Raw genomic sequence first — 22,357 nt, 5'->3', positions numbered from 1 at the left:
CAGTGCCACAGGGGGATTTCACTGATGGCACCACACCTCTCCGAGATTTTGGTGGATTATTGGGTCAGGCCTAACACCAATCTTCCATGCAAACCCTCTCAAGTACCTGCTTGTGCTCACAAGCTGCTGTCAAGGTTAGATGGACAAGGCCTCAAGAGCAGGACATGGAATCATAGAATTTCATGGAGAAATGTCCATACCATGACAAAGAGGGAAAGAGGAGCACACGGACCATCAGATAGCAATTACTGAGTTTTACTAATGTGAACCTAGTATTAGGACGTAAGGTATGTGAGATATGAAATCTTACAGCTTGAATGTGGAATGAAAGAATTGAAGTCACTCACCAGCTATGATCATAAAGGGATCGAATGTTGTTTGTTGGTGGGGGGTTTTGATTTCTTAATTACATCAGAATATACATTGAAAATGAAAGAATTCCTTGTCCTGTAAATTTCTGAAATCCAAATGGACCATAAAAAGGAAGCAAATCCATCCTGACCAGTATCTGGTTTTCCAGTTACTGTCACATGATCTCATTCAAGACACAAAGGGATGAGCCCAGTCTTCATAAGGTACCTGAAAACCACAGCATATGAAAGCCACAAAATGACCTCACTGGTGACACCACACCTCTCCTGGGCTCTGGATGTTTATTCAGCCCTCTCTGTCACACATCAAACAACCAAAACTGCCCAATGAACAACTCATTCAGGGTGCAGCCAAGGTCAGATGGACACGGCCTCAAGAGCAGGACATGACACTGCAGAAGGACAGTAAAGAAAACACTCTTCACCTCACAACTGACTAAGCTGGGCCAGGCAAGAACTGCTGCCCACAAAATGCCTCAAGGCCATGGGACAAGGCTGTCACGCCCCTTCAGGATCAGCATAAAAGCCGGCCCAGAGCCTCTCCCTCACACACTTCTCCTCAGACCTTCTCCTCCTTCTCCTGCTGACAACCAGGTAAGCCTCAAACCCCTGACCCCCTTTCCACTTGCACCTCTGGCCCCTCTCTGCCAGCACACTCAGCCCCAGCCTCTGCAGTCCTCATGCCTTCTCACAGCCTCATAAAATTCTCTCACTTTCCTGCATAACCACCACTTCCACGCCAAACCTTTAGCCTTGCCTAACCCCTTCTCTTCCAGGGACACTCCACCGCACAGCCATGGCCTGCAACAACCTCTGCACTCCCTGCGGACCCACCCCGCTGGCCAACAGCTGCAACGAGCCCTGTGCCCTGCAATGCCAGGCTTCCCGTGTCATCATTGACCCTGCCCCTGTGCTGGTCACCCTGCCAGGACCCATCATGACCTCCTTCCCCCAGAGCACCGTCGTCGGATCCACCTCCTCGGCTGCTGTGGGCACTGAACTCAGTGCCCAGGGACAGCCCATCTCTGGGGGATTTGGTGCCTTTGGCTACGGCCTTGGCTATGGCCGTGGATTTGGCTATGGCCTGGGAGGCCTGGGCTGCTACGGCAGAAGGGGCATCTGCTGAGGGGTCTCAGCACCAGCCCTGACACCACCAGCTTGGGGTTGTGGCAGGAGCTCGGGCAAGCAAAGCACCTCAGCTTATGGTCACCCTTATTTCTACCTCACACCACCTCCCTTCCCACTTTCTTTGTCCTGCCCTGTAATTCTTTTCTCTCAATAAAGGTGTTCTGCAATATAACCTCATGTGTCTTCTCCTTTGTCCTTCCATGCCTCTTGCAGCTTCATGTAGCACAAAATCAGCTGTCAAAAGCTCATCTGTGTGTGTGGAAAAGGGGCTACAAGACCTCTCCTGCAATGTCTGTCAACAGCAGAACCATCCACTGGGCTTCCAGAATGCAGCACAAGCCTTTCCTTTTCCCAAAGACTCGGACACACCGATGTACTTGTGCCCATAACCCCAACACAACCTCCCAATGGCAGCACACATTTGTCCAACCCTTCCCCACCAGGACTCTCTGAACATCCCAGCACTGGAATCCAGGAGTGCACAAGGATTACTCTATTGGATCCATGAATTCAAGCTAACCTGGTCCCCAGATAAAGCAACCACTCTTCCCTCTTCTGCTCCTCACAGAAATGGTTCTGTAGCTTCTTCACCAACATCTTTGTTCTTCTTTGGACTTCTTCAAGCTCCTCAATGTCTTTCTCGGTGTGAGGAGCCTAAAACTGAGCTCAGATTCAGGGTGTGGCCTCACCAGCACTGAATTCAGTGGGACTGTCACTTCCATGGTCCTGCTGGCTCCACCATAGGTAATACAAGCCAGGATGTCACTGGTTATTTTGGCCACCTGGGTACACATTCGATCACATTCACCTATTGTCAGCCAGGACTCCCAGATCCTCTTTACCCACAGGCAGCTTTCTTTCCCAAGCCTGGATATTTTAGTCTTTAGTACATTCCATGTAAAAATCATCCATGGACTTTTCCTCATTTACTAAGGAGGTCACATTGACACCTCAGTTGATGAGGTTAATCGAGCAGGACCTGACTTTGCTAAATTCAGGCTGGCTGGGCCTCATCACCTCGTGATCTTGCAGGGGACATTAAATACTCTCAAGATAATCTGTTCCAGCAGCTTCTGCAGCACTGGGCTCAGACTGACAGGGCTGGAGTTGCCCAGACCCTTCTTCTAGGGAAGAGTCCCATTTTCAAGCCTCCATCAACTGGGACCCCTCAAAAAATTGCAAGTGTCTTGGGAGCACTTTCACCAGCTCCCTCAAAGCCTGTAGGTGGATCCATTCAGTGCCACACACAAGTCTGTCCCTGACCATTCTCGTTGGGTTCTGAGGTATTGAATTTTGCCCCCTGCTGAAGAGATTTCTCCCTCAGCAGGACGCTGTGCCCATACCAGGAAGCAGAATCAGAGCAAAGGGAATCGTTAGTGCTCAAGGAACCTCTCTGAAGCGACCAAAGACTCATTGTGGAATGGTTTTGCTTGGAAAGGACCTTGAAGGTTCTGTTGTTCCAGCCCGCTGTGATGGACAAAGACACTTTCCACTATCCTAGGTTGTTCCAAGTCCTGGCCAACCTGGCCGTGATCATTACCAGGGTTGGGGCAGTCACAGATTCTCTGGGCAACCTGTGCCACCCACACAGGGAAGAATTTCTTCCCAATACACCATCTAACCCTACCCTCTGGCAGTGGGAAGACATTTCCCCTTATCTAATCACTCTCTGTTTCTGTAGGAGATCGTGGAGTTCAACCCAACCTGCTCAAGGAAGGACAGCTCTACAAGGCTGCCCATGACCATGTCAACTCAGGGTTTAGTAACTTGAGACCATTTCTACTTGCCCCATCACTTGTTAAAAGGGAGGAAAGAGCAGCAACAGTCTCACAGAAAAAAACCTCTTTTCAGACAGATGCAGGATTGGAGACAACCTCTCCTTTGGCTGCCTTGTCTGCATCTAAAAATCTGCAGTTCACAAAACCACTACTCAAAATCTTCCTCTCCAGATCCGTCAGCAGCTGTTCCCAGTATCTTCCTCTGTACCTGGTATGTTCTCCTGTCACACCAGAAAAGAGCCACTGTAACACCAGGGTGTCACAGCCAGAAAAGAATCAAAGAGTAAAGGTCTGGTGACATGGTGGTGACGTGAGGAGGAATGGCCACGATGGAAGGGTCACCTCCTCACACATGACACAGCTGCAAAGACGAGACCATCCTGACACGGCTGTGATGGAATGGTGCCCCTCTGCACAACACACCCACAGACCAAACCACACAAGAGCAATAGGGTGGGGACCCTGATGACAATTCTAACGTATTGTGGTCTATCCTGCATTCTCTGACGTGCATCTTAAATGCAAATGCTCCCAAAACAAAAACTCACTTTAAAGCTGCTGCCAAGGTCAGATGAACACGGACTCAAAAGCAGGACATGACACTGCAGAAGCATGGGAAAGAAAACACTCCTCACCTCATGACTCACAAGGCTGGGCCAGGTGAGAACTGCTGCCCACAAAATGCCCCAAGGCCATGGGACAAGGCTGTCACGCCCCTCCACAACCAGCATAAAAGCCAGACCAGAGCCTCTCTCCATCACACACTTCTCCTCAGACCTTCTTCTCCTGCTCCTGCAGACAACCAGGTGAGCCTCAAAACCCTGACCCTGCTGCTCCTCAAACTCCTGGCCCCTCTCTTCCCGCATGCCCCAGCCTCAGCAGCCCTTATGCTGCCCCACAGCCCCACAAGATCCTCCACACTTCATTGCCTCCCTTGTCCTCCTGACACAGCTCCTTGCACCTCTCACCCCTGCACTGTCTCACCCTCCTCTTTTCCAGGGACCCTCCACACCACAGCCATGGCCTGCAACAACCTCTGCTCTCCCTGCGGACCCACCCCGCTGGCCAACAGCTGCAACGAGCCCTGTGCCCTGCAATGCCAGGATTCCCGTGTCATCATCAACCCTTCCCCTGTGCTGGTCACCCTGCCAGGACCCATCATGACCTCCTTCCCCCAGAGCACCGTCGTCGGATCCACCTCCTCGGCTGCCGTGGGCACTGAACTCAGTGCCCAGGGACAGCCCATCTCTGGGGGATTTGGCTTTGGCCTTGGCTATGGGCTGGGCTATGGCTGTGGCCTGGGGGGCCTGGGCTGCTACGGCAGAAGGGGCATCTGCTGAAGACCCTCGGCACGACCCCTGACACCACCAGCTCAGGGCTCTGGCAGCAGCTCCTGCAAGCAAAGCACCTTGGTTGGTAAATGTCACGTTTGCTGGCATTGCAGTAGCACTGGTGGTTGCCCTACTTGCACTGCCAACCTGCTCCCTTCAATTGCTTTCTTCTTTCTCTTTATTTTTATTGCCTCAATAAAGTTCCGTTGCAGCAAAACCTGAGATGCCTCCTTTAGTTTTTGAATTCCAATGGTCTCACATCCCTACCCACACAGTTCCAGGAATGAACAGGCCATTGGGGTAGATGGGAAAGGTGTAAAATACCTTTCCTAGCAAAGATGCAGCCACCAGTACCAACCAAGATGGGAAAGGGATGTTAGGGAGGTGGGGAATGACCTTCCAGGACACGAGACAAGCTTGTCACCTGAATACACTAAAGGCTTTGACAAATCAGTGCTCTCCTGTGCGTGGTTCTGGAAAAGCCAATCCGTGGCAGCACATCCTTGACAAACACTCTTCCCAGCAGGAATCTCAAACCTTCACTACAAACAGAAAAACGACATCATCCACTTTGTCAGGAGCCCAGGGGAACCCTCCTGCTCAAGCAAGAGCAGGATTTCCAGGACCATGGACAGTTCAGGTTTGGATGGCAAATGACAGACACTCCACCACCTCTTTCCCTGACTACCCTACCAATTAAAAGTTGTTTCTTGCTTTGCCCAGGAAATTCGATCTGTTTTAATTTCTGCCCGTGCACTCTTTTCCCTCACAGTTGCACTGCTGAGATCAGCCAGGCTCTCTCGATTTCATTCCCTGCCATCAGGGATTTGCACACACCGATGACACTCTCCTGTCCATCCTTGTCTTCTGGGAGTCCCGGGTATCTCAATCATCTCTGAAAGAGCCCTTATATCGTCTCGGTGGCCCTGTACTGGTTTTGTTTCAAGAAGTCCATGAGGTTCTTCTGCTGGGGAGCCCAGAAGTGCCCACACCAACCCACCTAAATGTTGAGGATGCTGATCAGTGTTTGCTCCATGGATACGACTCTTGACCTACTTCCCTTGAGACTAGACTTCACCTGGACTTCGAATCTCCCCCAGAAGATTACACATTATATAAATCCGGCAGTACACTTCACTGACTGTTGACAGAACCTGTCCATTCTGGGAGAGTCTGGGATGATGCTGTAGGAGACACAGTAAAGAACCTTGGTAAAAGGTGGAGGTTAACTCCAGCCACATCTCTCTTAAAATCCACAGTTAGCTGTTCTTCTCTGTAGGCAACACAGAGGTCACAAATATAGGATTTTGCACTCCAAAATCAATGCTAACTTCTCATGATCTTCTTGTCTGACCTGCTCTTGGCACTACTTTGTAATTACAGAATAAAAAAAAATTGTTCCGACTTTGTCTGAAGGAGCAAGGTCCCTGGAAAGCCATTAGCCAAGTGAGAGGGAGTAAATGCACTGGAAGGGGCAGGTCCTAATGCCCAGCACAGCTGCAAAGCCCAGAGCAGCCTGGAGGGGTGAAGAGGGCCCCTCTTCACAACACACCCATAAACTAAACCCCACAGGTGACACAAAATGACATCACCAATGACACACATATTATTCCTAGGTTTTGTTGGATATTCTGGTTTCCCTGACACACACAGATTCCAAGCAAACCTTCCCAGAAACCAGCTCTCACTTAGAAGCTGCTGCCAAGGCCAGACGGACACATACTCGAGGGCAGGACATGGAGTTGAACAGTTGCTGGAAGGAAAACACTCCCCACTTCATGACTTGTGCCAGACAAAACTGATGTTATGATTTCCATTCAGGTGCCTCTGGAGAGTTACAGGGACACTCTCTTTTTTCTGAAAATTGAACATCTCCAGTTCTTTCAACTGCTCCTCACACGTCTTGTTCTCCTTATCTTTAACCAGATATGATGAACCAACACAAGACTTTGGGGAGCATGGGAAGCATCCCAAAACACCTAAATGGGATAGACAGCCCCTTTCCAGTGGATAAAGCCTGGAATATAGAGAGGTTTAGAAAGTTGGAAATATGGCAGGGAGGGAGAGAATGCAAATGAAGGGGACGCCCCTAATGTCAAAAAGAGCTTCAAAGCCCAGACGAGACTGACATGCTTGTGGCTGCAATGAGGCACCACGTCACAAGACACAAACAAACCACAGAAAACAGGGGGTGTTGTAAATGACACCACACTGTCCAAAGCTTTGGTCATGACTTGAGCCTTTCCAAAAATACATCATCACCACCAAACTTGGGTCTCTGAAACTCACACATTAAAGCTGCTGCCAAGGACAGATGAACATGGACTCAACAATAGGAGATGACATTGCAGACTTGTGGGAAGGAAAACATTCCACATCTAAGGATTTTCAAGGCTGTGCCAGGAGAGAGCCGCAGCCCACAAAATGGCCCAGGGACATGGGACAAGGCTGTCCCGCCCCTCCACAACCAGCATAAAAACCAGCCCAGGGCCTCTCTCCCTCACACACTTCTCCTCACGCCTTCTCCTCCTTCTCCTGCTGACAACCAGGTGAGCCTCAAACCCCTGACCCTCCTGCTCCTGTACCCCTGGCTCCTCTCTTCCAGCGCACTGAGCCCCAGCCTTGGCAGAGCTCATGCCTCCCCACAGCCACCAGACTACCTCACATTCCTGCATTAGCACCACTCCCACCCAAAACCTCTGCCCTGCCTCACCCCTCTCTCTTCCAGGGACTCTCCACACCACACCCATGGCCTGCAACAACCTCTGCACTCCCTGCGGACCCACCCCGCTGGCCAACAGCTGCAACGAGCCCTGTGCCCTGCAATGCCAGGATTCTCGTGTCATCATCAACCCTTCCCCTGTGCTGGTCACCCTGCCAGGACCCATCATGACCTCCTTCCCCCAGAGCACCGCCGTCGGATCCACCTCCTCGGCTGCCGTGGGCACTGAACTCAATGCCCAGGGACAGCCCGTCTCTGGGGGATTTGGCTTTGGCCTTGGCTATGGGCTGGGCTATGGCTGTGGCCTGGGAGGCCTGGGCTGCTACGGCAGAAGGGGCATCTGCTGAAGACCCTCAGCACCACCCCTGACACCACCAGCTCAGGGCTCTGGCAAAACCTCCTACAAGCCAAAACACCTCAGCGGATGACAGCCACACTTGCACATCAAAGCAGCTCTTTTCAACTTCTTCCTCTTCATTCATCATTCTTTTGCCTCAATAAAGTTCTGTTGCATCAAAGCCTTACATGTCTCCTCTTCTTTTTGAATTCTGCCTCACAGCCTTACCCAGCACAGTGCCAGAAATGAACAGGCCACTGCAGTAGATGCAAAATGGAACAACACGTTTCATGGAAAATGTGCCCCTACTAGTAACAACCAAGACTGGCACAGGAAAATCGGTTGAGGGGGGAACCTTCCTGAGTGTGACCCAAGCCCAACACTTGCTACACCAAAGCCTTTGACACATCAATGCTCTCCCACACATCAGTGCTTTTGGTTATGTCTCTCCATGACAGCACACACTTGAAAAAACCTCTTCCCAGCAGGAATCTCCAGCCTTTCCAGCAAAGAGGGGAACTATATCACATCCACTTAAGGACAAACTCTGGGAGTACAAATGCTTCAACAGTCAGGAGGAGCAGGATTTCCAGCACCATGGACAGTTCAGATTTTGATCACCCAGCACACAACATCCCACCACCTCTTCCCCTCTCTAGCCACCCTCACATTTAGAAATTCTTTCGTTCTCTGCCCAGGGAATTCCAGCTGGTTTCCCTTTTGCCCTTGCACTCCTGTCTTGGACGTGCACTGCTGACAACAGCCAGGCTCCTTCACTTCATTGTTTGCAAGTAGGAATTTGCACAAACTGATAACGCCCCTTGTCTCCTCAGAGTCCCAGCTATCTCAGCCCCTCCTCTTGGAAACATCCTCCACTCCCTTTAGAATCTTTGTCCTGTAGAACTCAACTTCTTTCATTATAGAATATTCTGAACTCTATCTTGGACACTGGGGACACCTTTAGAAGTAAAGGTTGATTGAGACATTGTGGTCTCTCTGTTCTCCACCAGCACCGCAGGGTCATGCTCAGCAAAGCTGCTACCCAGCCTCTCAGGCTAGTGCATGACCTTGGAGACCATTGTCGTCTCTGCCCAAATGCTGAGCTTCACATTTTCCCCACCTGAACCTCAGGAGAAGACTTTTAACCCTCAGTCCCCAGCTCCCTCTGACTGATGGCACAGCCAAGTGGTGCCTCAGCCACTCCGTCAGCTGCCAGCTTGCTGAGGGGACAACAGCCCCACTGCCCACATCCCTGTGGATGAGGCTGAACAGGGCTGGCCCCATGAATACAACTCTTCACCTACTTCCCTTGAGACATTATTCCAGGTGGACTTTGGGCCACTGATTAACAACCTCTGAGCTCTGCTCCTCAGCCACTCCCAGGACACTCACTGCTTTCTTAGGAAACACAGACGCTCTGAGAGCATGGAATGGGAAGGAGCCTCAAAGGTTTCACAAAAGGGTGGAGTTCAACAGGAGCTCTCTCCTCATGCCCAGCCTGAGCCACTGGCACAGGGCAGACAGTGAGATCAAGCACCATTTCCTGAAGGGATATCCTCCAAGAGAAGTGGCCTCACCCATTGGCGCTTGACACAACTCAAGGTCCGCCCAGAGGCCCTGGCTCTCTTCTACCCTTCTCCACTTTGGCCTCTGCTCCATTCCACAGCTGCCACTGGCACTCCTGGAGTCAGTTCAGCTGGAAAACTGACCTTTGACATAGACTCCAGATGTAGACCGTATAATGCCACGGCCACTAATCCAAAATAATCTCGTTTTCTAAAGACCAAAATGTACACTATAAGGTCTAACACTTTTCTACACCATTACCAGGGCCACCACTAGGCCTTTTCCCAAATGACACAGCTCTAATCACATCTAAATCCCTACTGAGATGCTGACTGCAACACTGTCCAGGGCAACCATTGACAGAGCTTGAAAACACCTTCCTGATTCCTTCAGAGAAAAGTCAACCACCCCTGGAAGCAACTTGACTCCATTCCCTCTTCTCCTATGGCTGGGTGAAAGGGAGACAACACTCATGTCAAATGATTTCCATTCTGGTAACTCCAGAGGGCAACAAGGTCAGCCTCCTTTTTCTGAAAACTGAACATCCCAACTTCCTTGACCTGCTCCTCATGTGTGTTTTTATGCTTATCCTTCACCAGTTTTCCATTCCACATGGAAGACCCCCAGCACTGTGACTCCACTCTGTGATTTTCCAGGACCCAGGTAAGATGAGAGCTGTGGATGAACCAACAGAAGACTGGGGTGAGCATGGGAGGCCTCCTAAAATTAAGGAATTTCTTTCTCATCTCCAACATAAAAAGCCAGGCATAGAGATAGGCTTGGAGAGATGGAGGCAAGGAGAGGAATGAGGGAATGGAATGGGGTGGAATGGAATGGAATGGGGTGGAATGGAATGGAATGGGATGGGATGGAATGGAATGGGATGGGATGGGATGGGATGGGATGGGATGGGATGGGATGGAATGGAATGGAATGGAATGGAATGGAATGGAATGGAATGGAATGGAATGGAATGGAAGAGTCCAGGCACTCACAGCTAAACAGAGGCAAAGGCAAGAACAGACTGACAAACAGGGATAGATTGGAATCCCTCTTCACAACACACCCACAAAAACAAAACCGTGAGTTCCAGAGGCAGATCTCACTGAGGACACCCCAGTGCTCCAAACTATTAGTCATCTCTTCAGTCCCTTCTGACACATGCCATCAACACCAGATTTTATTTTCAAACATTCACATTTTAAAGGAAGAATGACTGCGATGGAAGGGGCAGCTCCTCATGCCCAGCACAGCAGCAAAGCCCAAACACACCTGGGAGGGCTGGGATGGAATGCGGCCTCTCTTCATAACAAACCCACAAAATAAACTACGCAAGTGCCACAAAATGACCTCACTGATGACACCCATATTTCTCTGAGGTTCTTGCTGTATATTCTCTTTTCTCTGACACACATCTTCCAAGCAAATCCTCCCAAATACCAACTCCCACTTTAAAGCTGCCACCAAGGTCAAATGGAGATGGTCTCAAGAGCAGGACGTGACACTGCAGAGTTGTGGGCAGGGAAACACTCCATTCCTGATGAATCAACAGGCAGAGGGCCAGGTGAGTGCTGCTCCCCACGAAATGCTACAGGGTCAAGTGCAAAACGATCCCACCCCTCCAGGACCAGCATAAAAGAGGGCTCAGAGCCTCTCTCCCTCACACACTTCTCTTGACACCTTCTGCTCTAGTGCCGACAACCAGGTAAGCCTCAAATCCCTGACCCTCCTGTTCTTGTACCCTTGGCTCCTCTCTTCCAGCACACTCACCCGAACAGCCTCCATAGTCCCTTGCCCTCCTGCATCATATCCCTTGCACCCCTACACCTCCACATTTTTAATGCCCCTTTTCTTCCAGGGATCCTCCACACCACAGCCATGGCCTGCAACAGCCTCTGCACTCCCTGCGGACCCACCCCGCTGGCCAACAGCTGCAACGAGCCCTGTGCCCTGCAATGCCAGGCTTCCCGTGTCATCATCAACCCTTCCCCTGTGCTGGTCACCCTGCCAGGACCCATCATGACCTCCTTCCCCCAGAGCACCGTTGTCGGATCCACCTCCTCGGCTGCCGTGGGCACTGAACTCAATGCCCAGGGACAGCCCGTCTCCGGGGGATTTGGCTTTGGCCTGGGCTATGGGCTGGGCTATGGCTGTGGCCTGGGGGGCCTGGGCTGCTACGGCAGAAGGGGCATCTGCTGAAGACCCTCAGCACCACCCCTGACACCACCAGCTCAGGGCTCTGGCAAAACCACCTACAAGCCAAAACACCTCAGCTGATGACAGCCACAGCTGCACATCAAAGCAGCTCTTTTCAACTTCTTCCTCTTCATTCATCATTCTTTTGCCTCAGTAAAGTTCTGTTCATCAAAGCCTTACATGTCTCCTCTTCTTTTTGAATTCTGCCTCACAGCCTTACCCAGCACAGTGCCAGAAATGAACACGCCACTGCAGTAGATGCAAAATGGAACAACACATTTCATGGGAAATATGCCCCTACTAGTAACAACCAAGACTGGCACAGGAAAATCGGTTGAGGGGAGACCTTCCTGAATGTGACCCAAACCCAACACTTGCTACACCAAAGCCTTTGACACATCAATGCTCTCCCACTCAACAGTGCTTTTGGTTATGTCTCTCCATCCCAGCACACACTTGACAAAACCTCTTCCCAGCAGGAATCTCAAGCCTTTCCAGGAAAGAGGGGAACTATATCACATCCACTTAAGCACAAACTGGGAGTGCAAATGCTTCATCAGTCAGGAGGAGCAGGATTTCCAGCACTATGGACAGTTCAGATTTTGATCACCCAGCACACAACATCCCACCACCTCTTCCCCTCTCTGGCCATCCTCATATTTAGAAATTCTTTCGTTCTCTGCCCAAGGAATTCCATCTGGTTTCCCTTTTGCCCTTGCACTCCTGTCTTGGACATGCACTGCTGACAACAGCCAGGCTCCTTCACTTAATTGTTTGCAAGTAGGAATTTGCACAAACTGATAACGCCCCTTGTCTCCTCAGAGTCCCAGCTATCTCAGCCGCTCCTCTTGGAAACATCCTCCACTCCCTTTAGAATCTTTGTCCTGTAGAACTTGACTTCTTTCATTAAATCTGTGGGCTTCCTCCAAGAATATTCTGAACTGTATCTTGGACACTGGGGACACCTTTAGAAGTAAAGGTTGATTGAGACCTTGTGGTCTCTCTGTTCTCCACCAGCACCGCAGGGTCATGCTCAGCAAAGCTGCTACCCAGCCTCTCAGGCTAGCGCATGACCTGGGAGCCCATTGCTGTCTCTGCCCAAATGCTGAGCTTCACATTTTCCCCACCTGAACCTCAGGAGAAGACTTTTAACCCTCAGTCCCCAGCTCCCTCTGACTGATGGCACAACCAAGTGGTGCCTCAGCCACTCCGTCAGTTGCCAGCTTGCTGAGGGGGCAACAGCCCCACTGCCCACATCCCTGTGGATGAGGATGAACAGGGTTGGCCCCATGAATACAACACTTCACCTACTTCCCTTGAGACATTATTCCAGGTGGACTTTGGGCCACTGATTAACAACCTCTGAGCTCTGCTCCTCAGCCACTCCCAGGACACTCACTGCTTTCTTAGGAAACACAGACGCTCTGAGAGCATGGAACGGGAAGGAGCCTCAAAGGCTTCACAAAAGGGTGGAGTTCAACAGGAGCTCTCTCTCCTCATGCCCAGCCTGAGCCACTGGCACAGGGCAGACAGTGAGATCAAGCACCATTTCCTGAAGGGATATCCTCCAAGAGAAGTGGCCTCACCCACTGGCGCTTGACACAACTCAAGGTCCGCCCAGAGGCCCTGGCTCTCTTCTACCCTTCTCCACTTTGGCCTCTGCTCCGTTCTACAGCTGCCACTGGCACCCCTGGAGTCAGTTCAGCTGGAAAACTGACCTTTGACATAGACTCCAGATGTAGACCGTATATTGCCACGGCCACTAATCCAAAATAATCTCGTTTTCTAAAGGCCAAAATGTACACTATAAGGTCTAACACTTTTCTACACCATTACCAGGGCCACCACTAGGCCTTTTCCCAAATGACACAGCTCTAATCACATCTAAATCCCTACTGAGATGCTGACTGCAACACTGTCCAGGGCAACCATTGACAGAGCTTGAAAACACCTTCCTGATTCCTTCAGAGAAAACTCAACCGCCCCTGGAAGCAACTTGACTCCATTCCCTCTTCTCCTATGGCTGGGTGAAAGGGAAACAACACTCATGTCAAATGATTTCCATTCTGGTAACTCCACAGGGCAACAAGGTCAGCCTCCTTTTTCTGAAAATTGAACATCCCAACTTCCTTGACCTGATCCTCATGTTTCTTTTTATGCTTATCCTTCACCAGTTTTTCATTCCATATGGAAGAGCCCAAGCACTGTGACCCCACTCTGTGATTTTCCAGGACCCAGGTAAGATGAGAGCTGTGGATGAACCAACAGAAGACTGGGGTGAGCATGGGAGGCCTCCTAAAATTAAGGAATTTCTTTCTCATCTCCAACATAAAAAGCCAGGCATAGAGATAGGCTTGGAGAGATGGAGGCAAGGAGAGGAATGAGGGAATGGAATGGGGTGGAATGGAATGGAATGGGATGGGATGAAATGGGATGGGATGGAATGGAATGGAATGGAATGGAATGGGATGGGATGGGATGGGATGGGATGGGATGGAATGGAATGGAACGGAACGGAACGGAACGGAACGGAACGGAACGGAACGGAACGGAATGGAATGGAATGGAATGGAATGGAATGGAATGGAATGGAATGGAATGGAATGGAAGAGTCCAGGTGTTCACAGCTAAACAGAGGCAAAGGCCAGAACAGACTGACAAACAGGGATAGATTGGAATCCCTCTTCACAACACACCCACAAACCCAAAACCGTGAGTTCCAGAGGCAGATCTCACTGAGGAAACCCCAGTGCTCCAAACTATTAGTCATCTCTTCAGTCCCTTCGGACACATGCCATCAACACCAGATTTTATTTTCAAACATTCACATTTTAAAGGAAGAATGACTGCGATGGAAGGGGCAGCTCCTCATGCCCAGCACAGCAGCAAAGCCCAAACACACCTGGGAGGGATGGGATGGAATGCAGCCTCTCTTCATAACAAACCCACAAACTAAACTACGCAACTGCCACAAAAATTACCTCACGGATGACACCCATATTTCTCTGAGGTTCTTGCTGTATATTCTCTTTTCTCTGACACACATCTTCCAAGCAAATCCTCCCAAATACCAACTCCCACTTTAAAGCTGCCACCAAGGTCAAATGGAGATGGTCTCAAGAGCAGGACGTGACACTGCAGAGTTGTGGGCAGGGAAACACTCCATTCCTGATGAATCAACAGGCAGAGAGCCAGGTGAGTGCTGCTCCCCACAAAATGCTACAGAGTCACGTAAAAAAGTACTCCACCCCTCCAGGACCAGCATAAAAGAGGGCTCAGAGCCTCTCTCCCTCACACACTTCTCTTGACACCTCCTGCTCCGGGGCCGACAACCAGGTAAGCCTCAAACCCCTGACCCTCCTACTTCTGTACCCCTGGCCCCACTCTGCCAGCACACCCAGCACCAGCCTCAGCAGCCCTCACACCTCCCCACAGACCCACAACAGCCTCCACACTCCATCACCCTCCTGAGACCCCTCCCCATGCACCCGTCCACCCTTTCCTGTCTCACTTCTTCTCTTCCAGGGACCCTCCACACCACACCCATGGCCTGCAACAACCTCTGCTCTCCCTGCGGACCCACCCCGCTGGCCAACAGCTGCAACGAGCCCTGTGCCCTGCAATGCCAGGATTCCCGTGTCATCATCAACCCTTCCCCTGTGCTGGTCACCCTGCCAGGACCCATCATGACCTCCTTTCCCCAGAGCACCGCCGTCGGATCCACCTCCTCGGCTGCCGTGGGCACTGAACTCAGTGCCCAGGGACAGCCCGTCTCTGGGGGATTTGGCTTTGGCCTTGGCTATGGGCTGGGCTATGGCTGTGGCCTGGGGGGCCTGGGCTGCTACGGCAGGAGGGGCATCTGCTGAAGACCCTCAGCACCACCCCGGACACCACCAGCTCAGGGCTCTGGCAACAGCTCCTGCAAGCCAAAGCATCTCAGCTGATTGACCCTCCACTTGTACCTCGCACCTGATTCCTTCAGCTTCTTCTTTCTGATTATTCTTTCACTTCAATAAATTTTTCTTGCATGAGAGCATGAGTTGCGTCCTCCTTTTTTTGAATTCCAGTGGTCTCACACGTTCACCCTCTGCAATTCCAGCACTCAACCATTACGTTGGATGGAAAGGTTGGAAAGAACATTTCCTAGCATATGTGTCCCAGGCAGCAACTGACGCAATAAGAGCACACATTCTTAAGCTGTGTGAAGGGAAATATAGGTTGGATATTACGAAGAACTTTTTCAAGGAAAGAATGATTAAATACTTAAATATTTAAATATTTAAATATTTAAATGAATAAATGCCCAGAGCCTCTCTCCCTCACACACTTCTCCTCCGACCTTCTCCTCCTGCTGACAACCATGTGAGCCTCAAACCCCTGATCCCTCTGCTCCTGCACCCCTGGCTCTGCTCTGCCAGCCCCAGCACGGGGAGGTCATGGAGTCACCTTCCCTGCATGTGTTTAAAAAAGACTGGATGTGGCACTCGATGCCATGACATAGTTCAGATGTTAGGGCTGGGTTGGACTTGATGATCTTGAAACTCTCTTCCAGCCCACACATTCTGTGATTCTGTGTCCCCTGCAGTAAGAACCAATGCAGACATGGGAAACAGAGCAGAGAAGTTCCTTCCAGAACACGAAAAGAAAATCACCCCAAACACCAAAGCCTTTGATGCAACAATTCCGCTCTGCCAAAATCACTTGATGCCAGCTCACACTTGAAAAATTTTCTTTTCAGCAGCACTCTTGAGTCCTCCCAGAAAATAGAGAAACAAAGAGCATCCACTTGAGTTCCTGCTGGAGAGCAAGTGCTTCCATCCCATCTGCAGGAACAGCATTTCCAGCACGATGAGCAGTTCTGTTTTGGAGCACCCAGGAGAGGGAACCCATTATCTCCTGCACTCTCTGAGAACTCACACCCATAAAAAAATTGTTGCCTCCTTTACCCTATGGAATTCTGTCTCTTTTCACTTGTGCTTTTCCCCCTTTCCCTTCACATTTGCAGTGCTGAGACCAGCTGGGCTCCTACACACTTGTGACACCTCCAGCCCAGCCTTGTCTCCCCAGAGTCCCAACTCTCTCTGGCACACCACCAGTACAGATACAACCACCCTTGCACTATGTGATGGCCCTCAACTGGTCTTCGTCCCCTACCCCCTTGTGGTTCTTCACCTCTGGAGGAGATCTGTCCACACCACTTCACATTGGAACTCACCCAGTGCTCTAAAGAGAGTAAGGGCCACCTCTCTCAATTTCATGTCATCTATTTTCACAAATCTCTCTTGGATACAGATGAGATCCTTGGGAGTCAAGTTCGACTGTGACCTTGAGGTTTCTTTGCTCTCCACCAGCCGCTTTCCAGACTCTCAGTCCACAGCATGACCTGGGGGCCAGGGCCATTCCTGCCCACAGGCACAACTTCACATTTACCACTCTTGAAACGCAGGACACTGCTTTAACCCCTGGACTCCAGATCCCTCTGACAACAAAGAAGTGGGACATCTGAAACTCCACCATCTCCTAACACTCTAAAGGGCCCACTCTCCTACTGTCCACATGAAACAGAAAAGTCCAGGAACTCACACCTGGAACAGATGCAAAGCCCAGACCTGCCTGAACAGCCTGTGATAGTTTGGGACCCTCTGGAAAACTCTCCCATAAACCCAAACCCATGAGTTCTTCAGGGTGATCTCAGTGATGATACCACATCTCACCTAAAATTGGTTGTGTCTTCATTCCACTTTGACACGCACCATCAACAGTAGACTTTGGTCTCAAATTCTGACACTTTAAAGGAAGAATGACCACAGTGGAGGGGCAGCTCCTCAGGCACAGCACAAGTGCCAAGGCCAGGCCAGCCTGACATGGCTGTGATGGAATGGGCCCCTCAGCACGACACACCCACAAACTAAACCACACAAGGGCCACTAAATGACCTCAATGATGACACCTAAAATATTTTTCAGGCGTTGTACATTCTGGTTTACCTGAGATGCATCTTCCAAGCAAATCCTCCCAAATACCAACTCTCAATTTAAAGCTTCCAAAAAGGACAGACGGAAATGGCCTGAAAAGCAGGACATGACACTGCAGAATTGTGTGAAGGAAAACACTCCTCACTGCACGACTCACAAGCCCAGGTCAGATAAATCTGTTGTTAGAGTTTCCATTCAGCTGTCTCTACAGAGTAACATGTTCAATCCTCTTTTTCTTAAAAGTAAATGTCCACAGTTCCTTCAATAACTCCTCAAGTCTCTGTATTATCCTTCACCAATTTTCCTCTGTAGGTTTCACTCAGAGCCCAGCAATGGCACCCCAGAGTGTGACCTTGCTGGGCCCACCTGAGACCAGTGCTGTGCATGAACCAACACAAGACACTGGACAGCAGGGGAGGCGTCACGGGGATTGTTTTCCCATATCCTGCAGGAAAGGCCTGGCAGAGAGACAGGTTTAGAAGGATGGGAATGGGACAGGGAGGGAGAGAATGTGATGGAAGGTGACAGCCGTCACCCCCAGAAGTGCTGCAAAGCCCAGATGAGCCTGACGTGGCTGTGGGGGAATGAGGACCCTCTGCACAAGACACCCACAAACCACAGCACACCGGGGCCATGGGATGACTTCACTGATGACACACCACTGCCCAGAGTTCAGGTCACGTCTACAGCCTTCCACAAATGACATCATCCTCAACAGTTCTTGGTCTGTAATACTGGCATTTAAAAGTTGCCGCCAAAGTCAGATGGACAGGGACTCAAAAGTAGGACATGACTCTGCAGAGTTGCAGGATGAAAAACACTCCCAAACTCAGGACTCACCACTCTGAGCCAGCCAGGAACTGTGGCCTGCAAAATGCCCCAAGGCTATGGGACAAGGCTGTCCCGCCCCTCCTCGACCAGCATAAAAGCCAGCCCAGAGCCTCTCTCCCTCACACACTTCTCCTCAGACCTTCTCCTCCTGCTGACAACCAGGTGAGCCTCAAACCCCTGAACCTTCTACTCCTGACCCCCTGTACCCTCCATTCCAGCACGCTCCTAACCAGCCTCAGCAACCCTCATACCTCCCCACAGACCCACAACAGCCTACACACTCCACTAGTCCCCACATCCCCTCACCCCTGCCCTGCCTCACTTATTTTCTTCCAGGACCCTCCACACCACAGCCATGGCCTGCAACAACCTCTGCTCTCCCTGCGGACCCACCCCGCTGGCCAACAGCTGCAACGAGCCCTGTGCCCTGCAATGCCAGGATTCCCGTGTCATCATCAACCCTTCCCCTGTGCTGGTCACCCTGCCAGGACCCATCATGACCTCCTTCCCCCAGAGCACCGTCGTCGGATCCACCTCCTCGGCTGCCGTGGGCACTGAACTCAGTGTCCAGGGACAGCCCGTCTCTGGGGGATTTGGCTTTGGCCTTGGCTATGGGCTGGGCTATGGCTGTGGCCTGGGGCGCCTGGGCTGCTACGGCAGGAGGGGCATCTGCTGAAGACCCTCAGCACCACCCCTGACACCACCAGCTCAGGGCTCTGGCAACAGCTCCTGAAAGCCAAAGCACCAGGGTTGATGGTCCATCTACTTGTACTTCACACCTGATTCCTTCAGCTTCTTCTTTCTTATCATTCTTCCGCTTCAATAAATTTTTCTTGCATCAAAACCTCAGTTTTGTCCTCCATTTTTTGAGTTACAATGATCTCACACTCTCACCCTCTGCAATTCCAACACTTAACCATTACGTTGGATGGAAAAGAAGCAAAGAACATTTCCTAGCAAATACGTCCCAGGTAGCAACTGATAGAACAAGAGCAAACAGTCTTAAGCTGTGGCAAGGGAAATACATGTTGGATATTAGGTAGAAGGTTTTCACTGAAAGAGTGATTAGCTACTGGAATAGTCTGTCCAAGGAGGTGGTGGAGTCACCATCCCTGCATGTGTTTAAAAAAAGACGTGGCACTCGATGCCGTGACAGAGTTCAGATGTTAGGGCTGGGTTGGAATCAATGATCTTGAAGCTGTCTTCCAGCCCACACATTCTGTGATTCTGTGTCCCCAGCAGTAAGAACCAACACAGACATGAGAAACAGAGCAGAGGGGTTCCTTCCAGAACATGACACGAAAATCACTTCAAGCACCAAAGGCCTTGAAGCAACAATTCTGTCCTGGGCACTGCTCTGCCAAAGTCACTCTGTGACAGCTCACACTTGAAAAATTATCTTTCCAGCAGCACTCTTGGGTCCTCCCAGCAAACAGAGGAACAAGAGCAGCCACTTGAGTTCCTGCTGGAGAGCAAGTGATTCCATCCCCTCTGCTCTAGCAGGCCCTGCAGGGACAGCATTTCCAGCACGATGGCCAGTTCACATTTGGAGCTCCCAGGAGAAGGCATCCAACATCTCCTGCAATCTGTTATCACCCACATCCAAAAAAAAATTCTTGCCTCCTTGACCTATGTAATTCTGTCTCTTTTCACTTGTGCACCTGCCCCCTTTCTCTTCATGTTCACAGAGATGAGACCGGCTGGGCTCCTACACACTTGTGACACCTCCGGCCCAGCCTTGTCCCTTCAGTCCCAGTTCTCTCAGTCTCTCCTCCAGCAAAGATTCACCAGTCCTTGCACTACCTGGTGGCTCTCAGCTGGTCTTTGTTTACTCCTCCATTTGTGCTTCTTCACCAGTGGAAGCCAGAAATGTCCACACCACTCCACATGGGATGTCACCAGTGCTCTAAAGACAGCAAGGGCCACCTCTCCCAACTTCACAGCAACAATTCTATGAAATCTGTCTTGGACACTGGTGACAACAATTGAAGTAAAGCCACACTGCAACCTTCTGGTCTTTGTTCTCCACCAGCACCAGAGCGTCCCTGCTAGAAAATCCACTTTCCAGATTCTCAACCCACAGCATGAGACATGGCCCAGAGCTAGTCCTGCCCACGTGCAGAACTTCACCTTTCCTTTGCTTGAAATTCAGGAGAGTCCTTAACACCTCAGTCTCAGGAACCTCTGGCTGGTGGAAGAGTCAAGTGGGGTCTCAGCCACTCCGTCACCATAGTTTGGGATCCCTCTTCACAGCACACCCACAAACCTAAAACCCATGGGTTCTGCAGGCTGAACTAACAGATGACACCCCAGCTTTCAAAATATTCGTCACACCTTCAGTCCTGCTTGACATGCAGAGTCAACGCCAGCCTTTGGTCTCAAATACTCACACTTTAAATTACGAATGACTGTGAGGGAAGGGGCAGCTCCTCGTGCTCAGCAGAGCTCCAAAGGCCAGGCCACCCTGACATGGCTGCGATGGAATGGAGCCCCTCTGCACATCACAACCACAAACTAAACCACACAAGTGCCACTAAATGACCTCACTGATGACACCCATATTTTTCTTAGGCTTTTGTCGTATGTACAGGTTTCTCTGACACACATCTTCCAAGCAAATCCTCCCAAATACCAACTCTCACTTTAAAGCTGCTGCCAAGGTCAGATGGACATGGGATGAAGAGCAGGAAACTGCGGAGCTGTGGGGAGGAAAACACTCCCCACGCCATGACCTGCAAGGCTGTGTCAGACAAAACTGATATTATGATTTCCGTTCTCATAACTCTAGAGAGTAACAAGGTCAGCACTTTTTCTGAAAAGTCAATGTCTGCACTTCCACGGACTGCTCCTTGCAAGTCGTCTTCTCCTCACCCTTCACCAGCTATGGGTGGACTAACACAAGACTTTGGGGAGTATGGGGCGCATCCCTAAATCACAGCATTTGCTTTCCCATTTCCAGCAGGAAAGGCCTGGAATACAGAGAGGTTTAGAATCTTCACAACGTGGCAGGGAGACAGAAAATGTGATGGAAGGGGACACCTGTTACCCCCAAGAAGATCTGCAAAGCCCAAATGAGCCCGACCTGGCTGTGCTATAATGAGACCCCGCTTCACCACACACCCAAAATTCCATAGCATGCGACCAGCACAATGATGACATCCCACCTCTCCAAAGCTCTTGTCACGTCTGCAGCCCTCTCAGACCAACATCCAGAGCAGCAGCCTTTGGTCTCTAATACTGGCATTTAAAAGCTGCCGCCAAGGTCATGGCCTGAAGAGCAAGACATGACACTGCAGAGTTGTGGGAAGCAAAACACTCCCCACCTCAGGACTCACCACTCTGAGCCAGCCAGGAACTGTGGCCTGCAAAATGCCCCAAGGCCATGGGACAAGGCTGTCCCTCCCCTGCACGACCAGAATAAAAGCCGGCCCAGAGCTTCTCTCCCTCACACACTTCTCCTCAGACCTTCTCCTCCTGCTGACAACCAGGTGAGCCTCAAACCCCTGACCCTGCTGCTCCTCAAAGCCCTGATCCTCCTGTTCCAGCACACTCAGCTCCAGCCTCAGCAGCCCTCACACCTCCCCACAGACCCACAACAGCCTCCACACTCCATCACCCTCTGGCATCACCACCCCTTGCCCTCCCCTCACTTGTTCTTTGCCTTACCCTCCTCTCTTCCAGGGACCCTCCACACCACAGCCATGGCCTGCAACAACCTCTGCTCTCCCTGCGGACCCACCCCGCTGGCCAACAGCTGCAACGAGCCCTGTGCCCTGCAATGCCAGGATTCCCGTGTCATCATTGACCCTGCCCCTGTGCTGGTCACCCTGCCAGGACCCATCATGACCTCCTTCCCCCAGAGCACCGCCGTCGGATCCACCTCCTCGGCTGCCGTGGGCACTGAACTCAGTGCCCAGGGACAGCCCATCTCTGGGGGATTTGGCTTTGGCCTTGGCTATGGGCTGGGCTATGGCTGTGGCCTGGGGCGCCTGGGCTGCTACGGCAGAAGGGGCATCTGCTGAAGACCCTCAGCCTCACCCCTGACACCACCAGCTCAGGGCTCTGGCAACAGCTCCTGCAAGCCAAAGCACCAGGGTTGATGGTCTGTCTACTTGTACTTCA

The 22,357-nt window shown here is 51.1% G+C and overlaps 6 protein-coding genes and 1 pseudogene across 6 annotated transcripts; all 7 read left to right on the top strand.

Annotated features, from left to right (window-relative positions):
• Positions 1 to 842: 842 nt before the first annotated feature.
• On the top strand, positions 843 to 1,497 carry LOC136373886 (feather beta keratin-like; annotated as a pseudogene).
• Positions 1,498 to 3,873: 2,376 nt separating this feature from the next.
• Positions 3,874 to 4,617, top strand: LOC136360807 (feather beta keratin-like). Its single transcript, XM_066318454.1, has 2 exons — positions 3,874 to 3,937; positions 4,277 to 4,617. Exons 1-2 carry the CDS (start codon positions 3,874 to 3,876, stop codon positions 4,615 to 4,617), a joined length of 405 nt encoding a protein of 134 aa, XP_066174551.1.
• Positions 4,618 to 7,356: 2,739 nt separating this feature from the next.
• Positions 7,357 to 7,677, top strand: LOC136360749 (feather beta keratin-like). The gene has a single exon (XM_066318327.1). The coding sequence runs from the start codon at positions 7,357 to 7,359 to the stop codon at positions 7,675 to 7,677; it is 321 nt and encodes a 106-aa protein (XP_066174424.1).
• A 3,096-nt stretch (positions 7,678 to 10,773) lies between these two features.
• LOC136360686 (feather keratin-like) lies at positions 10,774 to 11,432 on the top strand. Its single transcript, XM_066318198.1, has 3 exons — positions 10,774 to 10,797; positions 10,926 to 10,938; positions 11,092 to 11,432. The coding sequence occupies exons 1-3, from the start codon at positions 10,774 to 10,776 to the stop codon at positions 11,430 to 11,432; spliced, it is 378 nt and encodes a 125-aa protein (XP_066174295.1).
• Positions 11,433 to 13,672: 2,240 nt separating this feature from the next.
• Positions 13,673 to 15,295, top strand: LOC136360626 (feather beta keratin-like). The gene is made up of 2 exons (XM_066318067.1): positions 13,673 to 13,706; positions 14,955 to 15,295. The coding sequence occupies exons 1-2, from the start codon at positions 13,673 to 13,675 to the stop codon at positions 15,293 to 15,295; spliced, it is 375 nt and encodes a 124-aa protein (XP_066174164.1).
• A 3,295-nt stretch (positions 15,296 to 18,590) lies between these two features.
• LOC136360560 (feather beta keratin-like) lies at positions 18,591 to 18,911 on the top strand. The gene has a single exon (XM_066317940.1). The coding sequence runs from the start codon at positions 18,591 to 18,593 to the stop codon at positions 18,909 to 18,911; it is 321 nt and encodes a 106-aa protein (XP_066174037.1).
• Positions 18,912 to 21,936: 3,025 nt separating this feature from the next.
• LOC136360485 (feather beta keratin-like) lies at positions 21,937 to 22,257 on the top strand. Its single transcript, XM_066317814.1, has one exon. It carries the CDS (start codon positions 21,937 to 21,939, stop codon positions 22,255 to 22,257), a length of 321 nt encoding a protein of 106 aa, XP_066173911.1.
• Positions 22,258 to 22,357: the final 100 nt, after the last annotated feature.

Source organism: Sylvia atricapilla, chromosome 1 (genome assembly GCF_009819655.1).
Source record: "Sylvia atricapilla isolate bSylAtr1 chromosome 1, bSylAtr1.pri, whole genome shotgun sequence".
Classification (NCBI taxonomy): Eukaryota; Metazoa; Chordata; class Aves; order Passeriformes; family Sylviidae; genus Sylvia; species Sylvia atricapilla.
Note: the sequence above shows the minus strand (reverse complement) of the source record. Positions and strands in the feature narration are given on the sequence as shown.

Coding starts and splice junctions, on each gene's coding strand:
- LOC136360807 (XM_066318454.1), top strand. CDS start 3,874: ATGACACTGCAGAAGCATGGGAAAGAAAACACTCCTCACCTCATGACT. Junction 3,938..4,276: donor GACTCACAAGGCTGGGCCAG/GTGAGAACTGCT, acceptor CCTCTTTTCCAG/GGACCCTCCACACCACAGCC.
- LOC136360749 (XM_066318327.1), top strand. CDS start 7,357: ATGGCCTGCAACAACCTCTGCACTCCCTGCGGACCCACCCCGCTGGCC.
- LOC136360686 (XM_066318198.1), top strand. CDS start 10,774: ATGAATCAACAGGCAGAGGGCCAG.
- LOC136360626 (XM_066318067.1), top strand. CDS start 13,673: ATGAGAGCTGTGGATGAACCAACAGAAGACTGGG. Junction 13,707..14,954: donor TGAACCAACAGAAGACTGGG/GTGAGCATGGGA, acceptor CTTCTCTTCCAG/GGACCCTCCACACCACACCC.
- LOC136360560 (XM_066317940.1), top strand. CDS start 18,591: ATGGCCTGCAACAACCTCTGCTCTCCCTGCGGACCCACCCCGCTGGCC.
- LOC136360485 (XM_066317814.1), top strand. CDS start 21,937: ATGGCCTGCAACAACCTCTGCTCTCCCTGCGGACCCACCCCGCTGGCC.